This window comes from Mycteria americana, chromosome 3, assembly GCF_035582795.1.
Source record: "Mycteria americana isolate JAX WOST 10 ecotype Jacksonville Zoo and Gardens chromosome 3, USCA_MyAme_1.0, whole genome shotgun sequence".
Lineage (NCBI taxonomy): Eukaryota > Metazoa > Chordata > Aves > Ciconiiformes > Ciconiidae > Mycteria > Mycteria americana.
The window spans coordinates 53,297,314-53,319,171 of NC_134367.1; the positions used below are offsets into that span (position 1 = coordinate 53,297,314).

Consider the following 21,858-nt stretch of genomic DNA (forward strand, 5'->3'; position numbering starts at 1 on the left):
TTGAGAGAGCTTATAGAAAAACTGCCACACTGAACACTGTCACAGCCACTGCTAATTTTAAACTTCTATGGGGATAATTAATCTGAAACCCAAAGGCATCAAAAAGCCATCTATCAACATGGAGTTTTAGATAGCCCTTAATGATCACACTTCATTGTCTAGATTCCCTCCCTTGGTCACCTAGAGGAGGTATCTGAAGTAGCAAAGGACTTAGCTGCATTTTCAAATACTTACAAAAAACCATTCTTCTACAACATTTAAATATGAAAAGGTCCATGCAAGACATTCTTATGGTAGTGTTTCACAGGCTTAGCATCAATTTTTCTTGTACACGTGTGTGTACATGGTACTGCCCTTCAGACAATGTGCGTTGTTGTAGAATGTGCAGCTTTAAGAGAAGTTTATTTCTCAGCTTTTTACAGGATGCAACGATTTGGGATTTAGCAATTTGTATTTCACTCTCAGCACCAGATTAATCGATGTTTAACTCCTACCGCTACTAATAAGCATTCCCTTTTCTATTTCTGGACAGCTTAGAAACTCTTTCTCACTTCCCCTCTCTGTAAAACAGAGATTTGTTCACTAAATAAAACAGTATTATCAAACATGGCCAGAGAATTCAGCCTCTTCTGTAAGCAAGCAGTTACAGAAAATACATTGTCTAAGCTATTACTGGCAGGAAAGGTTGTGTCAAGGTGAGCACTTACTTTAAATTTTCAACTCCACTTTCTTTAACAGTTTGAAGGAGTATGAACTCGATGGAAAACAACTCGAAAACAGCTGTGATTAGTCAAAAAGGAGATGTTTCCAATTCTACAGTTCAAAAAAGTGAAGAACAAGTAGCTTTTCTAGAGGCTGGCAGCTGACACTATTTTAATACACCTTGTGTGCATTAATATCTCAGGCAAATGGCCCTATCTGTTTACATCCCTAATTTTATCAGCTGAAGTGCTAACCCTTCCCCCATATGTTGCCGTAGAATATTTCTGAGAGATTATGCCATACTGTGGTTGATAAATTGTACCATCACATTTCTTCTCCTTACTGTACAGAGAGTCCACTAGATGGAGGTATTTTATCATATCTAGGGAGGAAAAAAGCAGTCCCGTAGATGATCACACCACCAGGACCAACCCCCTCTGCTTTGACAGAGAAGCTTAAATCTCTCAAGGCACTGCCAGAAAGGAGGAGGAATGCAGACTTTTTTCACAGCTCTTAATTTTAGACACCCAACTAAGGTAGGAGGAGGCTAGTCAGTGGGGCTAGCCAGGGTGTGCAGCAGCAGCGGCGGGGATGCAGGGGATGGCTGAGTGTTTCTGAGCCCTGAAGTCAGGCTCTGCTCTGAACCACCCCTGCAGGTACCTCTTTCCCCCAGACTGCCCTCGGTATCATTTCTGACTTCAAATCACAGGGATACCCTCTGTATGCCATTTCAGGCATTGCTGTCCTGAATTTTTAATCCAAAGCACAAATCAAATTTCATTTGTTGAGATCTAAAAAAAAAATCCAAACCCCTCCAAAAATTCCAGACAAACTAGTTTTGTGCACATATATGCTTTCTGGTTGCAAGCAGCATTGGCAGACTCTTAAAAAAATGGGCTTCTTTCATATCATTTCTGATATAAGTGAAGAGAGGAAACATTCTCACAGAAAAGCTGCTTTCTGGAGATTCCCAGCCTGGCTGTCAGTACTCCAGGAGTGTGGTTAGGTCCGTGTTTATAAGCAGACAGAGCTGACTATGATGGGAACTGAGCTTCTATAATCCTACAAGAAAATCAGTGGATGCTTGGTTTTTTTTTCTCTTAGAAACCTTCCTCCAGGCAGTAATTACCTGCATCAAAATGCATGTACTGCAACTGCCCACACGTGGGGGAATCTCTTTGTTCCGCCGACTCCAAGTATGATTGCCCCCCAAGTCCTGGTGAGCACTCCCTGACTTCATCAACTGGCATGTGTAAGGAATTTATAATGTGTGGAATTTCTTCTTGTTTCAAGTTATGGCATAGTTTGTGCAAGGTTAGGAAAGCAGCAGGCAATGTGAACAAAAATGGATGATAGGTTAAAAAAGGTTTTTTTTCCAAGTGCTAATTTAGAAGTAGAGAGGTTTTTAAACTGCTGCTTCCTCTAGAAGTCATAACTGAAGTTTCTGTGCTTTCATCTACATCAAAGCTCTTCAGCTTCATGGCTTCATGCAATATTCCACAGAATTACCTGATTTTTTTTTTTTTTTTTTAAACTTTAATGCACATTGAGCCAACTCCAACCCTGGAGTTGTTCTATTAAAATTAACATGAGTGACACCAGGGATGGATTTGCCTCACTGTCACACAGTGTAAGAAAAGAAGATGAGAGCAATATCACAAAGCCTCTACAAAGTGACATACTTGGTTGTTAACCCATTTTTACCTCTACACATAGCAATACTGAACAGAGCCTTCAACTTTATGTTCTTAGCCAAGAATTACAAGATGTTCAGATATAGGTCAGTAGCACAGTAAGTTTTAGATGTTATTTTTAAATTGCTAAGGGATTTTTTTGGGGCAGTTAATAAAATTAATTTTAAGTTGATGATTTCCAGGATGGAACTGTGGTTTTCATGCTAAATGCAACTGTATTTCATGCTAAATGCAACTGTACAATGGTGCGTTCTCACTTAACAGAACTTCCTAGCATGTTCTGACTGTATCACCTACCTTTAAAAGGAAAAAAAATGCCTTTGAACTTGGCACGCAAGTCTGGGTAACGCCTCTTTTGTAAATCAGTATTTAGCTTGTTTCTGTGTAGAGATACTTGCCGCAGATTGCAAAAAGTGTTAGTACATGCCTTGCAGAACTTCTGTGACTACTGGTAAAGTACAGAGATGGTACTCTCAGTTCTGAATGTGAGTTTACTGTGAAATGTAAGCAATGAATCACACAATCTAACACTTATTTCTGAAGTAAAGCTGCATGTGGTTGAAGAGTTATTTTTTCAAGAGTAAAGCACTTTGCAAAAGTGCACTAAATGCAAAGACAAGTAAGTAAGCATAGAGTAAAACCCCTACATACCTTGAATATCCAACATCAGATTTTACTAATAACATAAGCAGACAAATATAATTGTCAACATTATAAGTTTAAAAATACTAAAAAGCATATTCCCAAGCCTAAAACTTACGAGCTGTTAAGTATTTGAAATTTTTCTCCTTTGTGAAAACTCAAGTCATCTTCTGTTCTTGCTTCATAGTCATAAAGCGCCACAAAAAGAGTTACACCTAAAGAAGAAGACAGGTGAGTTACACTCCATCACAAAAAAACAGGAGGGAAAGGAGCCTCAAGAGATGAGGTGGCTAAGCCAAATGTAAGCTACTCCAGTTGCTGAGGAGCAAAATAAACTGAAGCCTCCTACTTTTTGGACAACCGTTCTAATCCCTCTGCTTTTATGCAGCCAGTGGGCACGCCATCTCCTTCACTCTGTACAGGCATCAGTATTCTTGGTCCGGTACCCACACACAGTGTAGGATCCCAAGTGGGCAAAGGGGGTTTGAAAAGAGAGTTTCGACATAACCATGCCAAGGATTTCCTGTTAACTACTGGAGGTGGCTCAGACCACACTTTCCATTCCCTGGTAGAGGGACGAGGCAGTCAGTCAGCCAAATTGGGCATGTATACATAATTTCTCACCCCCCAAGTGAACCAGCACCTGCAAGTTAGCAAAGGTAGGGCGGAAGACCCAGCTCCACGCCTACTTCAATTCTTTGCACTATTTCATGAAATAACTCTTCCCGAAAGCAGCATGCTGAGGCAGCCGTGCCTCTGCTGTAATTACGTGACTGATACTAAGAGCACTGAAAGAAGACTTTGAAACTCACCTGTTCCTCCTCTTGTACGCAGCGTCCCCGTATGAGAGGATGAATTGACTCCACCAAACACAGTCAGTCCTTGGCCTCCTGTGGCATGGAAGTTGTTGTAGTTTGGGATTGAAGTCACACCAAAGCTAGGATAGTGCTGCGGAGTGGGATCTGTCCCATAGCGGTAGCCTGAGCTTTGAGTTAAACTGCCATCCCTCTCGTCAGTCAGTTTTGTTGCTTCTTTATCCTTACATTGCACACAGCCCATTATCTAAAATCCTAGGAGAGGAAGGAAAGGACAGGTGTTCATACGTTGATGCTCACCAGATCTCCCCCAAACCCACATATGACAAGGATCAAATTAAGTTCACCGCTCAAAAGTTAAGTACTTCGGAAAAAACCCGCAGTGGTTTGAATATAAACAGCAACACATTGGGAAAAGCTCACACAAAATCTTCCTTGCGCTGGTTTCCCATTGAGACCTGGGGAAGGCGGTCCTGCCTGCTCTTAGGGTAGGGGCAGCTCTCTGCCCAGCCCTGCCAGGCAATGGCTGGCACACAGGTGGTGAAAGGATGAACCCCCTCTCCTTCACCCTTCGCCAGGAGAGCACGACTGGCAGGCAAAGGGCTCGGCCAAAAAGTGCAGCTGGAGGTGTTCAAGTCTGACCCCAAAACAGAGCGAGGCACTTAGCTCACGGTTCATGTTTGACCTTGCCAACTACGCAAGAGCCGACTTCACCTAAAGGCAATACAACCTTTTTCCGTTGCTGGAGCTCTGCGTGACAGGTAGGAAAGCAGACACAATGCGCTGATAGTTAGCGTAGCAGAGGAAAGCAGGAGGGAGCTCATCAGATGGCACAGCAAAAACAAAAGGAAGTCCCCTTTTGTGCAAGTACTGAGCAGAGCGTAAAACCTGCCGGTAGTGGATGGTGAAGCAGCAAAAGGTATACATGACTTAAGAAACTCGAGAAAGTCACGGAGGAATTAACACGTCAAATGCAGAGCGTCTCCAAGTCCAGATCCCGGACAGGAGAAACCGAGAGGGTACGGCTTGGAAAAGGTTGCGCTGAGTTTTTTAATTCTTGTAACCTCTTGTTTAGCACCCTCATGGAGCACTACCAGGGCCTGGGTTAATCTCTCTTAATTTTAGGTGCCTACCGCTCTCTAGGTGGAGGGAGACAGAGGGTGATTGGCCACGTCTTAGAAGCAGCCCTCCGAGGTCAGTCCTATTACCTGATATGGCTTTTCATGTCAGCTCTAACATCTTATAATCCATGTGCTGGTGTTACCAAACTCTTTCCTATTGACTCGAGCTGAATCTAGACACAAACCCTGAGTTTCTGAAGCTGGGCGTGGTGAATCTAGGGAATCAGATACTCTTCTGGATGCACCCTTGAGCTGAACCGGTACAGTGACTCTTACATGTAACCTGGCACACAAACAACATAGTCTAAACACTGGGCTGCAAGAAGAGCAGTGACAACAGAAAAATCTTTGAAAAAATTAGAATTACTAGACATACTTTGTCCAGAATATACAAATAGGGAGAAAATGCATAGAACAGGAAAAAAAAAGTATAGCGAAGAACTTTTTTTTTTTTTTTCATATTGCTTTTCACCTTTCAGCCAATATCCGTCACTTAGGGTAAGTAAAAAGCCTATCCTTTTTCAAATATCCTCATTTTTCTGTAGCTGCCAGGCTGGCTATTTTGTATGCCTTACCCCAACATCAACACAGGAAATTGGTTTTGACAAACTCATGGGATTCAGAAAAAGCAGATTCCTCCACTGCTAATGCTTGAAAAATTAAGCAATAGCTCCCTGCTTGTCTGTGAAGGGCCACAATCTGGATACCTGCTTCCTAAATCTAATCTGTGTAATTAAAAAAGCCCTTCTGTTGAAGGGTATTTTCTACAATTTGAAGATACTTACAGTTATTCTGCAAGCCTGTTCAGAAAAACAAGCACCATTTTAATGCATTTCCCTGAGCTGTATTGCCTGCAGTTAGCACAGGTCTACTGTCTCTTGCTCTTAGCTTAACTTAAAAGGTGCCCTTTTTGCATTTCTCTTTTTCCTCCAAGGTGCCACATTCACTCAGCAGAGTTGCCTCACCAAAACGTTTAAGCGTCTTCGCACGAACAGAAACAAGGACTCTCGACTTCGCACTTGTTGCAACAGGTGGCATGAGCTGGGATCCCTCAAGAAACTAAAGTGACAACAGGTCGAGGGAAAGGGGTGTGCAGCCTGGAGGCTGCAAAACACGCTGCTACTGCTGCTGCTGCTGCTGCTGAGGCAGCCGTGCCAGCCCCCAGCCTCTGCTCGCCCTGGTAGCTGGGTCGGTGCTGGAGGTGCGGGGTACCGTGCTGGGGCTTGAGGTTGTCCATCCCCGGGAACAGCAGTGACTCCAGGTGAGCCCACAGGGACGGCGATGAGCGCAGAGGTGCCCTGGCCAGCTTCGTACCAGCTGTGAAAAACTGCTTGCGCAGATATCTCTGCTGCTTTTACCCGCTTCAACAGCAGGACGGCCTGGCTCTGAAGACCCTCTCTTTGGAGATGTCACTTAGAGGTGAGGTTTTCCCGGCTCCTCTCAGAGCCAAGGAGCCCCACGAGCAACGCCAGGGAGCGAAGCAGGACCACAGGGAGGGCGAGGGCCCTGTGGGGCGACGGCTCATCTCACTGCTATCAGCACCCGCAGAGCCCAGCGAGGCTTCGGGTGGGAGGATGAGTCTGGGACTCATGCTGGAACATACGCGTATTCACTTCAAAACAGTTAAGGGACATGCAGGCTTTACTATTTAAAGAAGAATCTCAGCAGCCTTTTTGTTGGCTTGTAACCTTACCTCCCTGTGAAACTCTATCACCTCCTCCCTTTCCCCTCCCAGCTCTGTTTCTCCTCTAATTTTTTCCCATGTGTTTTCACGGGAAAACGTAGAAAAGAAAATGAAAGAATGAAAGAAAAAAAGAAATGGGAAACATGAAATCTGGCAGAGCAGTGGGGGGAAAGGGGTTTTCTTGTTGGTCATTCACAAACGTTCAGCTGAGCAGGGAAAAAAATCTCCACTGAAATCTGGGAAGATTTCACATACCAACTTACAAGTGCTGACAAGACGGCCCTACACACTTCATTTACGCATTGATGAGGAAAAAGTTAAAACTACAAATCAGCTGCAAAAATAAAATTGTTCAAAATGTTCATTCTGAAAAAAATGAATAAACCAGGAGATGGTATACATATGTCCTGGTAGTTTCAGAAAAATAATTGTTTGGGGTTTTCTTTTTAGTAGGAATGATATGAATAGAAAACCAGTGAATTATCGGTTTCTTGATTTTTGTTTGGGTTTTGCTCCCTTTATCTTTTTGCTGGCAGCGGCAGCGCACAGGGAAGGAGAATCTGATGCAAATTGAAAGACTGACAAAAAGGGCTTTTTCTTTCATTTGCCCTTTCCCACTTTGTCACAGTGTCTAGACAATCCGAGTATAAAGACTGCTTGATTGTAGCCTCTTGTAAAATGTGACAGAGGGTGTTACATGTGCGCATCTTTTCAAGCCAAGTCCCTGAAAGTTGTCTGTTCCTGGCTCGAAGAAACCAACATCATGGGGAGTCAGCTAAATGTGAGAGAATACATGTATGCATGTACATGCTTAAAGTGATTTCAGCTAACTCCGGGGTTTCGTAGACAATAAATATAACCTCCATTCAGCATCGGCCTTTGTGTCAACGAATGGATTCCAAAAACTAACCTCCTTCAGTATCACGGAGCAGGCTTTTAATATCCGAAAGTCTCATCTCCCTGCATGTCAGCATTTGGAGCTGTGGAAGGCTGGAGTTATTCAGCCAGCTCTGAGATCACCAAACAAAATCTGGAGCTGTTTTACACCAAATTCTCTAGAGACGAGCACACAACGTTGTTCATCCAACATGCTGCACAACTTACGGTAAAGGAACAAGATTTTATTCCATTTCCATTAGGAAAGGCAGCATTTCTCAGATGTGCGAGTTATGGGTCACGCAGCATTATCATAATTTGACACTGGTATTGTTAAAAGGTATGTAACTAGCCTAATTAAAACGAACTTTTCTAATGCAAGCAAGTTGAATTTGTTTATTTTAAAGTTGTGTTTTTATGGGCAATATAAAACATGTGTTTTCATGAAAACATAAAACATTTATATGGTTTTTGAGACTTCCTTAGAGACAAATGAAAATAACCATTATGCTATTTGTCTCCTTTCTTGTCCTTGTTATATTTCTTGGACTGCAACATTTGCATTGCAAGCAATCCAACATCAGCCTAACCAGAATAGTAGTTTCCTCCCACATGGTGGAAACATTATTCGACAAAGATACAAAATTAATTATATCATTATTAATTATTTATATAATCATAGCACCTTAATTACTTTCAGTTAGGAAACAGATGAAGGCTAAGGAGATGTTATTAGCACTGTTATTATTATTATTGTAAATCACCCTCCTTCAGTTTTTCTAGCAGGTTGCTGGTTCTTGATACAAAATGGAAGCCAAGACTGAAATACACGCCAAAGCCAGACATCCACTCCACTAACAGAAACAAAAGCAGTTCTCTGTTAGCTAATTGAAGCCTAGGAGAAGTCCAGGAGTACCAAGAAAAGTCCATTTTTCATACTTCTATTTTAAAGGGAAAAGGTCCAACATGTGATATTTGAAAAGCAAAAAGTATTGATAAGCCTTTCCTTAGTCTAGCTTCCGCAGTTGTAAACCATCAGGAAAAGATGGATGGGAGGAAGTCTGGTGTAAATTCACTCCTTCAGAGCATCAGAAGTTTTTCCATAAGATTTTGCAACTCGCAGCTGAAACTCTGAATGACAGTATCTCTTCCGAACCAGCTTTCTGGAGTGTTGTAGAAGAAAGCGGATGCTTAAAAAGTTTGAAGGAGGGGTACAGGGAGATGTGGGGAGACACCAATCTATTCTGCACCCTCCTATCCATGCCATGGCCTCTGTCCTCCAACACCTTGCCTGGGAAAGAAGACCACCACGGGAGAAGGCTCCAACCTGCTGAAGTGATGGGGAGCGGGTTCAGACCCAGCAGTCTGCATTCTCCTTCCTCTCCATGGTTTTCTTTGGAATGAAATTTGACGGTATATTTTTAGGAGAACTTCCTTCAGTGAAAGACATGAAAGGGAAAGGCCGGACGACTGGTAACTGTCAACTGTCTTTTTCTGACCAAATCTACAAATCTTGTCTGGAAAGCACCAGCAGGAAAGCTGAGTTAAGAAACAGTTATGTTAAAAGGGAATCAGAAGAACAAAATCCTTGGCTTTTATTCAGGCTCTGTGGTGAACATGCTTGTTAATCAAACCAAGGATTGCATCCAGCATGGCTGTGAAAAATACATTCTCTAAGTGGTATCTTCTTGGTGTTTTATGTTTTGCTGAAAGCACCACAGAAGTACCAGCCTGTGACATCAAATAAGCCAAATTTCATGAGCTACAGTAGGATTTAATATTCAAAATGCCACATTCTGAGTTACTATGAAGATGCAGGAAGGACAGAAAAGGCTTTCAAAGAATAAGAACTACAAAAATTTTTAAAAGAGACTTCAGTTTTCTGTGGAATGCCTCCTGAAGGCTGGATAGGGGGAATACCGAACACAGAAATTTACCCTGAATTTGAAACATCTTACTTTCCATGCCACCAGTACTAGCTCCCTAGAGAGACACTGATGGAGTACCTGTTTTGAAACACAAGCCTGAGACATGTTAAAACCCCCAATTTTCAGAAAAGTCTTGCTCACCCACTTCGACTATTACAAGTCATTAGGAAGGCATTCCAAGTTGGGCAACAAACAGGCACTTAAAACTAGTCCTATGTAGGTCAGTAATTCTCGTGCTGTCTGCTTGCTGACCTCTCTTTGACTTACATCTATGCTGATGGGAGCATTTTGGACTTCCAGAATTCATTCTGTGTCAGTTGCAGGCCAACCCAAATTAAACAGATGGAATAAAATAGCAACACTTGTTGCATTATTTTTGTTTATATCTGGGACTTTAGAGGACTGCTTTCATTCCAGCTTGACCAGTGATTCCACAGTTTTTAGGAATCATAAAGCAGGTCAGAAAGATACAAAAATGCTTTAAAATAATTAGAACTGTTGGGTGTTCTTCATTATTTCTCAGGCTTGTGGGTTGCGGGTTACTATATATATACATATAATTTTTATACTAATGGCCCGATCTACAAAGAATAGAATTTTACTGCAATGTGATAGATCTGGTTCATGCTTAAAAGAGGCTGGAGACTGGGGATTTGTGTAGAATGCCTGCAAGCCCACATGTGTACCACACCTGTCATATTGCATTAAAAAACGTAAATCAGAGAAGACGCAGTACTACTGCTGGATGTCCTGTGACTATTAGAGATATGCAAAAAATCTCACATACACAATGTGGTATTCCCGAACAAAAGGCCAGAAACACCAGGGCAAAACTTCAAGTCAAGGATCAGGATGTATCAGGATCAATGACTGCATTGAAACAGTGTTTGCATGAGAAAAACAGCACTGAAAAATGCCTGCGCTGCATTCATTTGATTTTTGAAGAGAGTCCTTTAACACTTCATCCCCGGACTCTGCTTTAGTGGACTGAGCAGAAAAATCTCAGCAGTTTAATTACTTGTTTGTCTGCAGCGGTCAAAAGTCAGGCCAATGCCCAATGTCAATGGGCATCCATGGCCAGAGGGGTAGGAAGAGCAGTCCTACATGAACTCCTGCTGCCATACTGCTCTGGCTCAAAGCAAATGCCTTTCACAGTGATGGAGCGCTCTTACTATTGTTTCTTGTCGGCATAAAGTTGCTTTGGAAGTCTTCTACAATGGTGTCAGAAGGGATTCAGGAAAACAAGCAGCTCCTGCTGCCACGAGAAGAGCAGAGCCTGCAAGGAGCTTTGAACTGCCATATTCTGCCCTGCTGTTCCTTCCCATTTACTGAGTGGGGACGCAGCCCTGGAAACACCAGCTTCCTGACACTACAGACAATGTTTAAGTCGTAACACATGTCTGCAAAGTATAGCACTGTGCTTGCCTTCCCTCTTTTTCCCCTTTGGGACCTGAACTAAGAGTCAGTTACGAAAGATGAAGATTTGGGCTTCTTCTTGCCTGTTCAATTTCAGCCAGCCTCGGAGGCCAGCACCAGTGAAGGGAAGGTGCGTGTTGAAGGATTTCCTTGAACTACAACCAGACCCTTGGTTTCTGCCAGAGGTTGTGAGCACAGCTGTCCATGGGGCAGGGCGGGTGGCCACTGAAGGCCAGGAAGAAAGAGAGATGAATGTCTTGACAAAGAGATCCATCGTCCTGCTGGTGGGGTATGGTCCCTCTCCGGCAAGAGATTTATTACAATCTAGACAATCTATTTATTATCTGTATATCTATACAATCTATTTATTACAAGCTAGAGAGGAAGAAGGAAGTCAGTGTTCCAGCCGGGCAGGAGGGACAATAACCGTGTCCACGTGTGGTGCTTGTTTGAGGGACAGTTGCGGTGGTGGGACTGGCTGGTAGCTGGCTGGTGGGGAGGTCACCTGGCAAGGCCACAAGAAGATGCATTAGCACAATGGGGCTGTTCAAGCAGCCGTAATCAAAAGCTCCCCAATGCAACCGATGCTAGAAGAGGAGACAAACCCTCCCAACTGCCCACAAAAGGACACGTCGCCACCCTTTCGGTTTTCTGCAGCTTCTTTGCCAGCTGAGTCTGTGAATGTCATGGCCTCATCTTTTGCAAAAAACAGTGAATTCTCTTCCACTCTCTGTGATACGTCCCTTTCAGCAAAACCAAACCAGAACAAAACAGAAGAAGCGATTAAAGCAGAGTCTCACCCTGCAATCTCTTAAAGTAACAGTAACTGAGTTACGCCTTGTACTGTCTCAGGACTTTTATTGCTTTAAAAAAAAGATGCCCTAGAAAAATGCAGCACAGGAAGATCAGTTCTGAGGAGAGGTTCTGCATTTTTTTCTTTTTGCACCAACATCCAAACTTCACTTGTAATTTAAAAGAAGCTTACATGTAGCTAACTTGAGAAGGAAGGCCTGCAGGTTTTACGTTCATAAACCAAAGAGCAAGTCAGACTCAAAACTGCACTCAGGATTTCTTTCTTTCCTTTTTTTTTTTTTTTGTGCTTAAAATGAGTTAAAGGAAGCTTTGAAATTAACAGCTGAAGGCAGCAGCTACACACAGTAAACACACTGCTTACTCTACAGTTAAACCCCCCAAAGGATGGGTCTATCTTTGGTTCTGAGTAACACACGAGAACACCATGTAGATTCAATAGCGTGATTTCAAGCTATGTTCCTCCTTCATCAGGCCGCTTGTGGTAGCTCTATTCACTAGCAGAGAGAAGTGGGTGGATGGTCTGCATAAGCATTTTGAGCTAATGTGCCTAAATTTTAAAGTGCCTTTTAAGTATATAAATTAGAAAACCTGTAGCAAGAGAACAACTGCTGCAAATGCCAGAATAATTTTATCTTGGAAAGAGAAGTGAAACAGCATCTCCACTGATTTCCTCTTTCTTTTCCCCCGTTAAGAGAACAGAAAGATGAAAGCAGGTTGATTCACACTGTTCTGATTTTTTTTCTTTCAATTCTTATTTTTAGAATCTACCCGGGATTAATGGGCGTTCATCTGATCTGCAGTATGGGAGCGGCAAGGAGCAGAATGCAAAATGTGAATCGGGATGGGCAGGGAAGGAAGGGTGGAAAGGGAAAGGGAGCGGTATAGAAGTTTTGCATGCTTGCTTCTTTGGAATATGTAAGACGCATAGAGAAAGATTTTCTCTCAAAAACCCCCATTGCTCCCTCTCCACCCCCCTTTGCCTATACACAAACGAAACTAATCTCTTCTCCGCCTTGTCTGATTTCTGTTTTGTGACTGAAGAACTTGGAGGATGTGACAACAAGGAAATAGGAGCAAGCCGAGTCTCAAATCAGGAGATGATTTACTTTGAGACTATTCCAGACGCCGTTCCCTCCCGAAGGGGCTCTCATTTCACCTAGGTTGCTACTGCTAATATTTTAGAAGTGTTATTTAAATTCCTTATTATTTTTTCCAGTTACATTGGGGAAAAAAATACTCTCCTTCCTAAACAGGAGCAAAAAATTGCCTGTGGCCTCTTCACAAAGAAATCCCCAGTTTTCTCACCATCACCGCAGCTGGCTTCAGCTGCAACGGCAAAGATGCCTACAGGTAGAGACCCCAGACAAGGTGGCAACCACACGGTGACAAAGGCCAGTGAGCAACCAGAGTGCTTGAAGGTACTGACTACATCAGTAACAGGAAGACACAAAAAGCCTGCCTACGCTTAAACAGTGCTACTAGCAAGACCTGCTTTCTCAAACCCAGCTGTTGCCACTGTGGTTTCAGTGTATGACAGCTTAATTCTACATGACAGCTTAAGTAAGTATACTGGGTCTAGATGGGGTTAAGTTTCTTCATAGCAGCCCGAACCCTGCTGTGCTTTAGATTTGTGACCGAAGCAGTGTTGATAACACACCCGTGCTTTAGCAATTGCTGAGCAGTGCTTGCACAGTGTCAAGACCTTCTTTGTTTCTCACTCTGCCCCTGCACTGAGTAGGCTGGGGGTGGGCAAGAAGTTGGGAGAGGACACAGCTGGGACAGCTGACCCCAACTGACCTGTTGTAGTAGTCACTTCAGCTTTAGTATCAAGGCTTGTTGAAGCCTTAGGCTGCAAGAATTTTCACCTAGATCCACCAACCGTGCACGGAACTTTTACTTGGCTACATGAAGGAAGGCCCCCGAAACCAGTGCAAACCAGAAAGATAAGGAGGCTTCAACCTTAGCAGAAGCTGCGATCTTAGAGATAAGAGAAGAATCGGCCCACGGAGAGACAATGAAAGGGCCCGATGAAGAACAGAAAGACCCCAGACCCAAATACTACTATTGGTCTGAACTGCCTCCTGAGGGGAGGGGAATTTAGATTGTAAGGGTATAATTGCCCAGGGATTTCTTTGTTCTGGGTCCCTCTCCGGAGGCAGCCAGCTCGAGCTGTTTTCACCGCCATACCAACAAATTAGTCTGGCGTACGTCGTATGGGAGACTCTGCTTCGGGAAACCTCAGGTCAAGCCTGAGGGGAGAGGAAGCGCCCGAGAGTGAGTGTGTGTGTGAGCGAGGAGTCGGAAAGGGGCACCCGTCAGCTCCGTGGAGCTGCTGCTGCGAAGGGGCTCAGGTCCTGGCAGTTAGAGTCTCGGGTGGTGAGTGTGCGACTCCCTGAACGGTGTGTGAGTGCTCGGGCAGCGGCTTCTCCTTTAACGTGACCAAAGGGATATTCCACACCATATGACATCGTGCTCAGCAATAAAAGCTGAGTTTTTTGAAAGTAGCCATTACTCAGAGACTGTCTGAGCATCGGTCTGCTGGTGGGAGGTGGTGAGTGCCTTTGCATCACTTGTTTTCTATTTCCTTCACTTATTAAACTGTTTTTATCTCAACCCATGAGTTCTCTTGCTTTTGCCCTTCCGATTCTCTCCCCCATCCTGCTGGGGGGCAGTGAGCGAGTGACTGGGTGGGGGGCTTAGCTGCTGGCCGGGGTCAACCCACCACAGTGAGTAATGTGTAAGAGATGTTCTTCGTCCAGAAAATAACTTCAGAGGCACACAGGTTAAGCCATGTTAGCCGGACAGGCAAGAATTGAGATACTGCCTGGAGATTAATTTGTCAGGATTACAAAGATGACACATTACCATCTAGTCCATTTTTAGCAGAGATTTTGGAATCTGGAAAACAAGAGAGTGGGAGGCTGAGATGGTAGTGAAAAACACCCTGGACAATGGGACGTGGAAGGAGACAGGTCTTAACTTGCACTCTCTCTTACAGAAGAGTGGCAGCATTGATGCATACAGTCCTCTGCTGTCCAACCACAAAGCCACTACGACCAGTGATTCTCAACGCTGTTTTGCCAAGTACCCTACAAACTGCAGCTCATATTCAACAATGCTGTGCCGCTGCAGGCTGCATCTGTGCCACCAGGGATGTTTTCTAGGAAGTCTGTGGTCCGTGTCTCCTTCCTTTTAACCACACACAGTCCTTCGTGCCAAAAAAGCTGGGAAATGCCCCTAGAAGCAGAGATAACCTACACAAACCTGGATGGGGCAATGAGCAGAGCAGGAGATGAGTAACAGGAGGGAAATCGAGGCAGAATCCACAAGAATGGGAGGAAAAAGAGAAGCTACTGTCCTGGCTTCTGCTGAGGACCAGTGACCCACAGCAAAGTCCCTCTGTCTCCAAAGGCGGACCAATACTGCCCAGCTCAGAGTGGACCCTGCAGTATCACAAAGCCCAACGAGGTTGCCTACATCCCACTGCTACCTCAGGGAACTCTAGGAGGTAGTACTGAAACTGATACACGTGGACCTATATCCCAAAAGGCCTGCTCCTCTCTGTCTCTCTCTGTCTTTCTTTCTGTCTCCCTCTCCCTCTGTCACTTGAAAAGATACCAGCATTCAAGATACCAGGAGCAGCAAGAGAGGAACACAAAACAACAATGCTGGACAGATGCCTTCTCTCCTCAATGTATTGTCCTCTTTGTCTTTGCATCCATGTATATGGTTGTAGGACTGACGAGTTTTCATTTTTGGTGATTAATCCCACAGCCTGCCCTGTCTCTTAGGTGGTTGCACTGCCTGAAGCAGAACATCACAGCCCAGAAGAGAATGAGCCAACAAGAAATAAGGGAGAACATCACATGCGCTTCAAAAGACAGGAGCTGGAATTTAAAAAAGGGGTGATGGTAGGGAAATCATGAGGGAAGGTCCTTCTATTAGCCAGAGAGGATGGAGCTTAAAAAGGGATCAGATGCCAGCTAAGGGCCATGAAAAACAGATTCTGATGGGTTAGTGAGCATTTTCCAAAGGAAGCCAGGAAACAGCTAGAGGACCCTTCCACATTGATCAAAATACCTAAGTATCACTAAGCATATGGTAGATCTATTTTTAAGCTTTATGTCCACGTCTGAGGGCAAGTAGAAGAGAGAATTCGATTTCATCATGAACCTGAGGTCATTACAGATACTGCTCCGGGAATGATCTGCAAGGGATGCTCATGTGGGGTGACTCTAAGCTACAGGTCCAGAACCTGGTCCTTTAGCTTAAAGCTACTGCAATCTCCTCAGCACAGCTATAGGAGGTCCTACTTTAATCCTTCATGGCCTAAGCAGAAAGTCACATTGAAATAATGGACTAAATGGACGCTGTGGATATTTAAGTTAGGTGTCAGGGGAGAAAATCCTTTCTATTAGCAAGGACAGCAAAACAACCTGGAGCAGACTGCCTAAGGCAATGTGAAGGCTAGACAAGTATCTGCTGCATGGCACTGCCTCTGGTCAGGAGGATGGGTGAGTCTCTTTCAGTTCAATTTTCTATTACTCAATGAGTGACAAAAACAGCAGACGCATACACTTTTTAATAGCCCCTCCCCTCAAGCCAGAGGAAGTGTGATTTCTTTATTTCTCTCGCTCCCTCTTTCATTCTTTTCAATGTTCAGAAGCTTAGGAGAAGAAACTGTACTTAAATCTGGCCTGTGATTGAAGGTACATTTGCAGAGCTCTAAAAACACACCTGAAGCTCCTCTTAGTCACACAGAACAGAGTGTGGAAGTTTGCCCAAGTGGACATCTGCTCAACCTAGCATGCAGGATTATCTACAATGGTGTTCCTTGACCTGTGATCCAGGGAACACTGGGGTCCATAAATCATCAGGTGGTCCACAGGCTCACAGCACACGCATGACCAAGCAAATACAGATGCACTGGACACAGTGCCAGCATTTTGCTGGTGGTGCTTGAGCTCCCCCTCACACTGCCTGCACGGTCTCCCTGGTTTGACTCGTTCTCTGAACATAAAAGTTGAAAAGTACTGACCCAAAGCGCTCCTGAGGATGGTTCCAACCATCCTCATCAGCAGGATGAAAAGAGCAGTGTGTGAGGAAGAGGCAGACAACACAAGTTTCTCTGTTTGTTTGCATTTAAGACACAAAAGGGAAGTGCAGAACTGGATGATAATCTGGAGAAGGCAGGCAGGATTTCACTGGAGGTGACCGTTTTGTAATACGCCTCGTGGACTACACAACTGTCAACAATTCAGGAGATCTGGAGATCCTATCTGGACTTCCTCCCTGTTTCCTAGCACAGGAAGACAAAAAACTTAAGACTGCTGAAGTTAACAACTAGGTGAACAACACAGGGGACAGATGTCAGCTTTGTGGATCGTGTTGTAAAGAGAAAGTGACCTCTTGATAGGGAACAAATGCACACTCTGTAAGCCAGGCTGGCTAGGCAAATCTGATTAAATAAGCAACCAAAAGCACATTCAGCACAAAAACATGGTTATCAAGCACCACATTAACCAAAGCAGAGGTTTTGATGACCTTTTTCAGTTGCCTATACGCTAATTACAAGCGCCTGAAAAACTGGATAAACCCTCTGCCTGCAGAGTAGCAACGCAAAAGAATACTCCTGAAAACTAATAGCTAGATTTACATTATTAGAATATTAAAAGAAATAGTTGTAACCAATTTAAGAAGTCCAAATGGAAGAGGGAAATTGACAGGCCCTCTACATCACAAATTATGTCTCTCTGAGTGACTGACAACTTGGAAGTAAGTAATCTTGGATATTTATGAATCAAGATATACCCAAGGTAGGCTATTAGTTGGTATCTGTGACAGACCATTGGAATCACTGTAGAGCACAGGATGGCAGGCTTCTTCAACACCTATATACAACAAGTATAAAAACCCCCTTGTGTTATCTAGGGCCATTCAATCTGAACAATTTATGCCGGATACCTTATATCACTAGCACTAAAACATGACTGTACTTTCCAAAATGCTACAAATGACAAGTTACTAACACTAATTTAAAGGAAAGATCCCCTTCCTAACCCTGTGAACTAAAGCTCTTGTGTCCTGGTTTTGGCTGGGATAGAGTTAATTTTCTTCCTAGTAGCTGGTATAGTGCTGTGTTTTGGATTTAGCATGAGAATAATGTTGATGACACACTGATGGTTTAGTTGTTGCTAAGCAGTGCTTACACTTAGCTTACAAGTGCTTACACTTGGTCAAGGACTTTTCAGCTTCTCATGCCCTGCCAGCGAGAAGCTGGGAGGGGGCACAGCCAGGACAGCTGACCCCAACTGCCCAAAGGGCTGTTCCATACCATATGGCGTCATGCTCAGTATAGAAACTGGGGGAGTTGGCCAGGGGGCAGCGATCGCTGCTCAGGGATGGGCTGGGCATCGGTTGGCAGGTGGTGAGTGGTTGCATTGTGCATCCCTTATCTTGTATATTCTATTATTATTATTATTATTATTATTATTATTATTATTATTATTATTACTATTATTATTTCCCCTTTCTTTTCTGTCTTATTAAACTGTCTGTATCTCAACCCATGAATCTTACTTTTTTTTTTTCTTCCCCCATCCCACTGCATGGGGGGAGTGAGCGAACGGCTGTGTGGTGTTTAGCTGCCTGCCGGGTTATAACCACAACAGTCCTTTTTGGTGCTCAATGTGGGGGATGAAGGGTTGAGATAACGACAGATCTGACCAGAGCGTGTTAAAACAAATTTGTTATAAGCATTCATTGTATTACTTTAGTAGTCACTGGTCACAATGTTGATTTATTTGCTTTCAAAGTTGTTGTATCTGTTCTCAGAGTTGTGTTATGTAACACCTTACTTGTGGTATATACTGTTTATCAGTATTTATGTGCTGTTTATCACCTCTGGGAGATGGATTAAGGTTATCCCTTTGCTGTACTGCGTAACACTGGCTTATGGTATGATAAAATTATTGGTCGCGAGACCAATCTGGTATTTGTACTCAGCACTGCCATCACCTCTGTACTTCAGGAGCCATCTATCAGAAACTATTAATAATTACACTCTTTACCTTTTCTCCTTGGAGAACCGATCTATGGGGGAGTCGGGGGGGGACACTGTCTCCCACTCCTTCATTCCCTTTCTCCTTCAGGCTAGTTACAACAGCTCTTGAGGATTTTGAACATCCCTGGGATGTTCAGACCAGCATGTTCTTATTGCTATATCCCCTGAATGCGGTTCAGGTCTTGTTTAGGGTTAAACAACTATTTAAGAATACCATCCAGAGATCTACCTCTGCGACAGGCACTGCAGCTACTCAAACCCTGGTGACAGGCACTGCAGTGGAACCAGAGAACCAACCCATGCTGTTATCAGTCACCCCTATACACAAGAAGAAATACACAAGAAAATCAGCTCATTTAGTAAGGGTTGAAGATGAACCAGGGCCATCATGAGAACAGGAGGAAGAAGAGACAGAACCCACAAATGGAATGGTAACCACCCGATCTCTATCCCTGAGTGAGCTGCGAGACATGCAAAAAGATTTCAGCCGTCGTCCAGGCGAGCACAGTGTCACCTGGCTGCTCCGATGCTGGGGTAACAGGGCCAGTAGCCTGGAATTAGAGGGTAAGGAACCCAAACAGCTGGGATCCCTTTCTAGGGAAGGGGGCTTTGACAAAGTGATTGGAAAAGGGGCACAAGCCCTCAGCCTCTGGAGGTGACTCCTGTCAGCCATGAAGGAAAGGTATTCCCTCAAGGAAGATGTTATATGTCACCCAGGCAAGTGGACCACCATGGAGAGAGGTGTCCAGTACCTGAGGGAATTAGCCATGCTGGAGGTGATTTATGATGACCTGAACAATAAGCAGTTATCCAAAGATCCAGATGAAGTCAGATGCACATGACCCATGTGGCAGAAGTTTGTACGGAGCGCACCATCGTCGCATGCCAACTCATTGGCAGTAATGATCTGGAAAGATGGAGAGGAACCAACAGTGGATGAATCAGCTGGCCAACTCTGGCAATACAAATAAAGTCTGTCTTCCTCCCTATGGGCCTGTGTCTTGGATGTGGAAAAAATGTCCGAAAAACTGTCCCGGGAGTTCCAGCAACTCAAAGAGGATATGTCCTACTCCCCACCTGTACGGACCAGTATCTCAGCCACTAGGAGTAAGCGTCCCTCTGCTCAATGGAGAGGATGTAGTAGATACACACCACGGGGCACCCTGTGGTTTTACCTGTGTGACCATGGAGAGGACATGAGGAAGTGGGATGGGAACTCTACCTCAACCCTAGAGGCACAGGTACATGAGTTGCAAGGAAAAACAATCACAAGAGGGGGTTCTTCCAGGAAAATTGCTGCTCCGGTTTCCAGTGAGCAGTTCCCCAGACAGAGTAGAAGGGCTGATTTTACTTCCAATCTTAATAAAGGGACTTTCGATTCACATTTACAAGAAGTGAGTAACATATACTATGACCAGGACTAGAGGGGCCCTGCCTCCAGCCAGGTGGAGGAAAGGGACAACTGGGTTTACTGGGCTGTGTGGATTCAATGGCCTGGCACATCAGACCCACAGGAGCATAAGGCTCTGGTAGACACTGGTGCACAGTGTACCCTAACGCCATCAAGCTATATAGGGGCAGAACCCATCTGTATTTCTGGAGTGACAGGGGGATCCCAACAGCTAGCTGTATTGGAGGCTGAAGTGAGCCTAACTGGGAATGCGTGGCAAAAGCACCCCATTGTGACTGGCCCAGGGGCTCCGTGCATCCTTGGCATAGACTACCTCAGGAGAGGGTGTTTCAAGGACCCAAAGGGGTACCGGTGGGCTTTTGGTATAGCTGCCTTGGAGACAGAGGAAATTAAATAGCTGTCTACCTTGCCTGGTCTCTTGAAGGACCCTTCTATTGTGGGATTGCTGAGAGTCAAAGGTGCCAATTGCTACCACAATGGTGATCCGGAGGCAATATTGCACCAAGACTCCCTGATTCCCATCCATAAGCTGATTCATCAACTGGAAAGCCAAGGAGTGATCAGCAAGACTCACTCACCCTTTAACAGTCCCATATGTCCAGTAAGAAAGTCAAATGGACAGTGGAGACTGACAGTAGACTATAGTGGCCTGAATTAAGTCACGCCACCGCTGAGTGCTGCTGTGCTGGACATGCTAGAACTTCAATATGAACTGGAGTCAAAGGCAGCCAAATGGTATGCTACAATTGATATCACTAATGCATTCTTCTCAATCCCTTTGGCAGCAGAGTGCAGGCCACAGTTTGCTTTCACTTGAGGGGCGTCCAGTACACCTGGAATCGACTGCCCCAGGGATGGAAACACAGCCCTACCATTTGCCATGGGCTGATCCAGACAGCACTGGAACAGGGTGAAGCTCCGGAACACCTGCAATACATTGATGACATCATCGTATGGGGCAATACAGCAGAAGAAGTTTTTGAGAAAGGGAAGAAAATAGTCCAAATCCTTCTGAAGGCCGGTTTTGCCATAAAACCAAGTAAGGTCAAGGGACCTGCACAGGAGATCCAGTTTTTAGGGAGAAAATGGCAAGATGGACGTTATCAGATCCCAATGGATGTCATCAACAAAATAACAGCCATGTCTCCACCAACTAGCAAAGAGGAAACACAAGCTTTCTTAGGCATTGTGGGTTTTTGGAGGATGCATATTCCAAATTACAGTCCTTCTATAAGGACTTCTATAAGGACTCTGTAAGCCTTCTATATCAAGTGACCCGGAAGAAGAATGATTTCAAATGGGGCCCTGAGCAACGACAAGCCTTTGAACAAATTAAGTGGGAGACAGTTCATGCAGTAGCCCTTTGGCCAGTCTGGGCAGGGCAAGACGTAAAAAATGTGCTCTACACCGCAGCCAGGGGAGAATGGCCCTACCTGGGCCTCTGGCAGAAAGCACCAGGGGAGAGTCGAGGTTGACCCCTAGGGTTTTGAAGTCGGGGATACAGAGGATCCGAGGCCCACTATACTCCAACTGAAAAAGAGATACTGGCAGCATATGAAAGGATTCGAGCTGCATCGGAAGCGGTCGGTACTGAAGCACAGCTCCTCCTGGCACCCCAACTGCCGGTGCTGTGTGGGATGTTCAAAGAGAGGGTCCCCTCTACACATCATGCGACTGATGGTACATGGAATAA

At 44.5% G+C, this 21,858-nt stretch overlaps 1 protein-coding gene across 9 annotated transcripts in view; it reads right to left on the minus strand.

Annotated features, from left to right (window-relative positions):
- Positions 1-21,858, minus strand: part of FYN (FYN proto-oncogene, Src family tyrosine kinase) — a 151,446-nt gene that overhangs the window by 38,154 nt on the left and 91,434 nt on the right. For all 9 annotated transcript variants that reach the window (XM_075498579.1, XM_075498574.1, XM_075498582.1 and 6 more), the window contains 2 exons: positions 3,851-4,108; positions 3,157-3,253 (listed from right to left, as the gene is read on the minus strand). In XM_075498579.1, coding sequence (XP_075354694.1) covers positions 3,157-3,253; positions 3,851-4,097 — 344 coding nt within the window. In that variant the 5' untranslated portion in view covers positions 4,098-4,108. The remainder of the gene's footprint in view (positions 1-3,156; positions 3,254-3,850; positions 4,109-21,858) is intronic.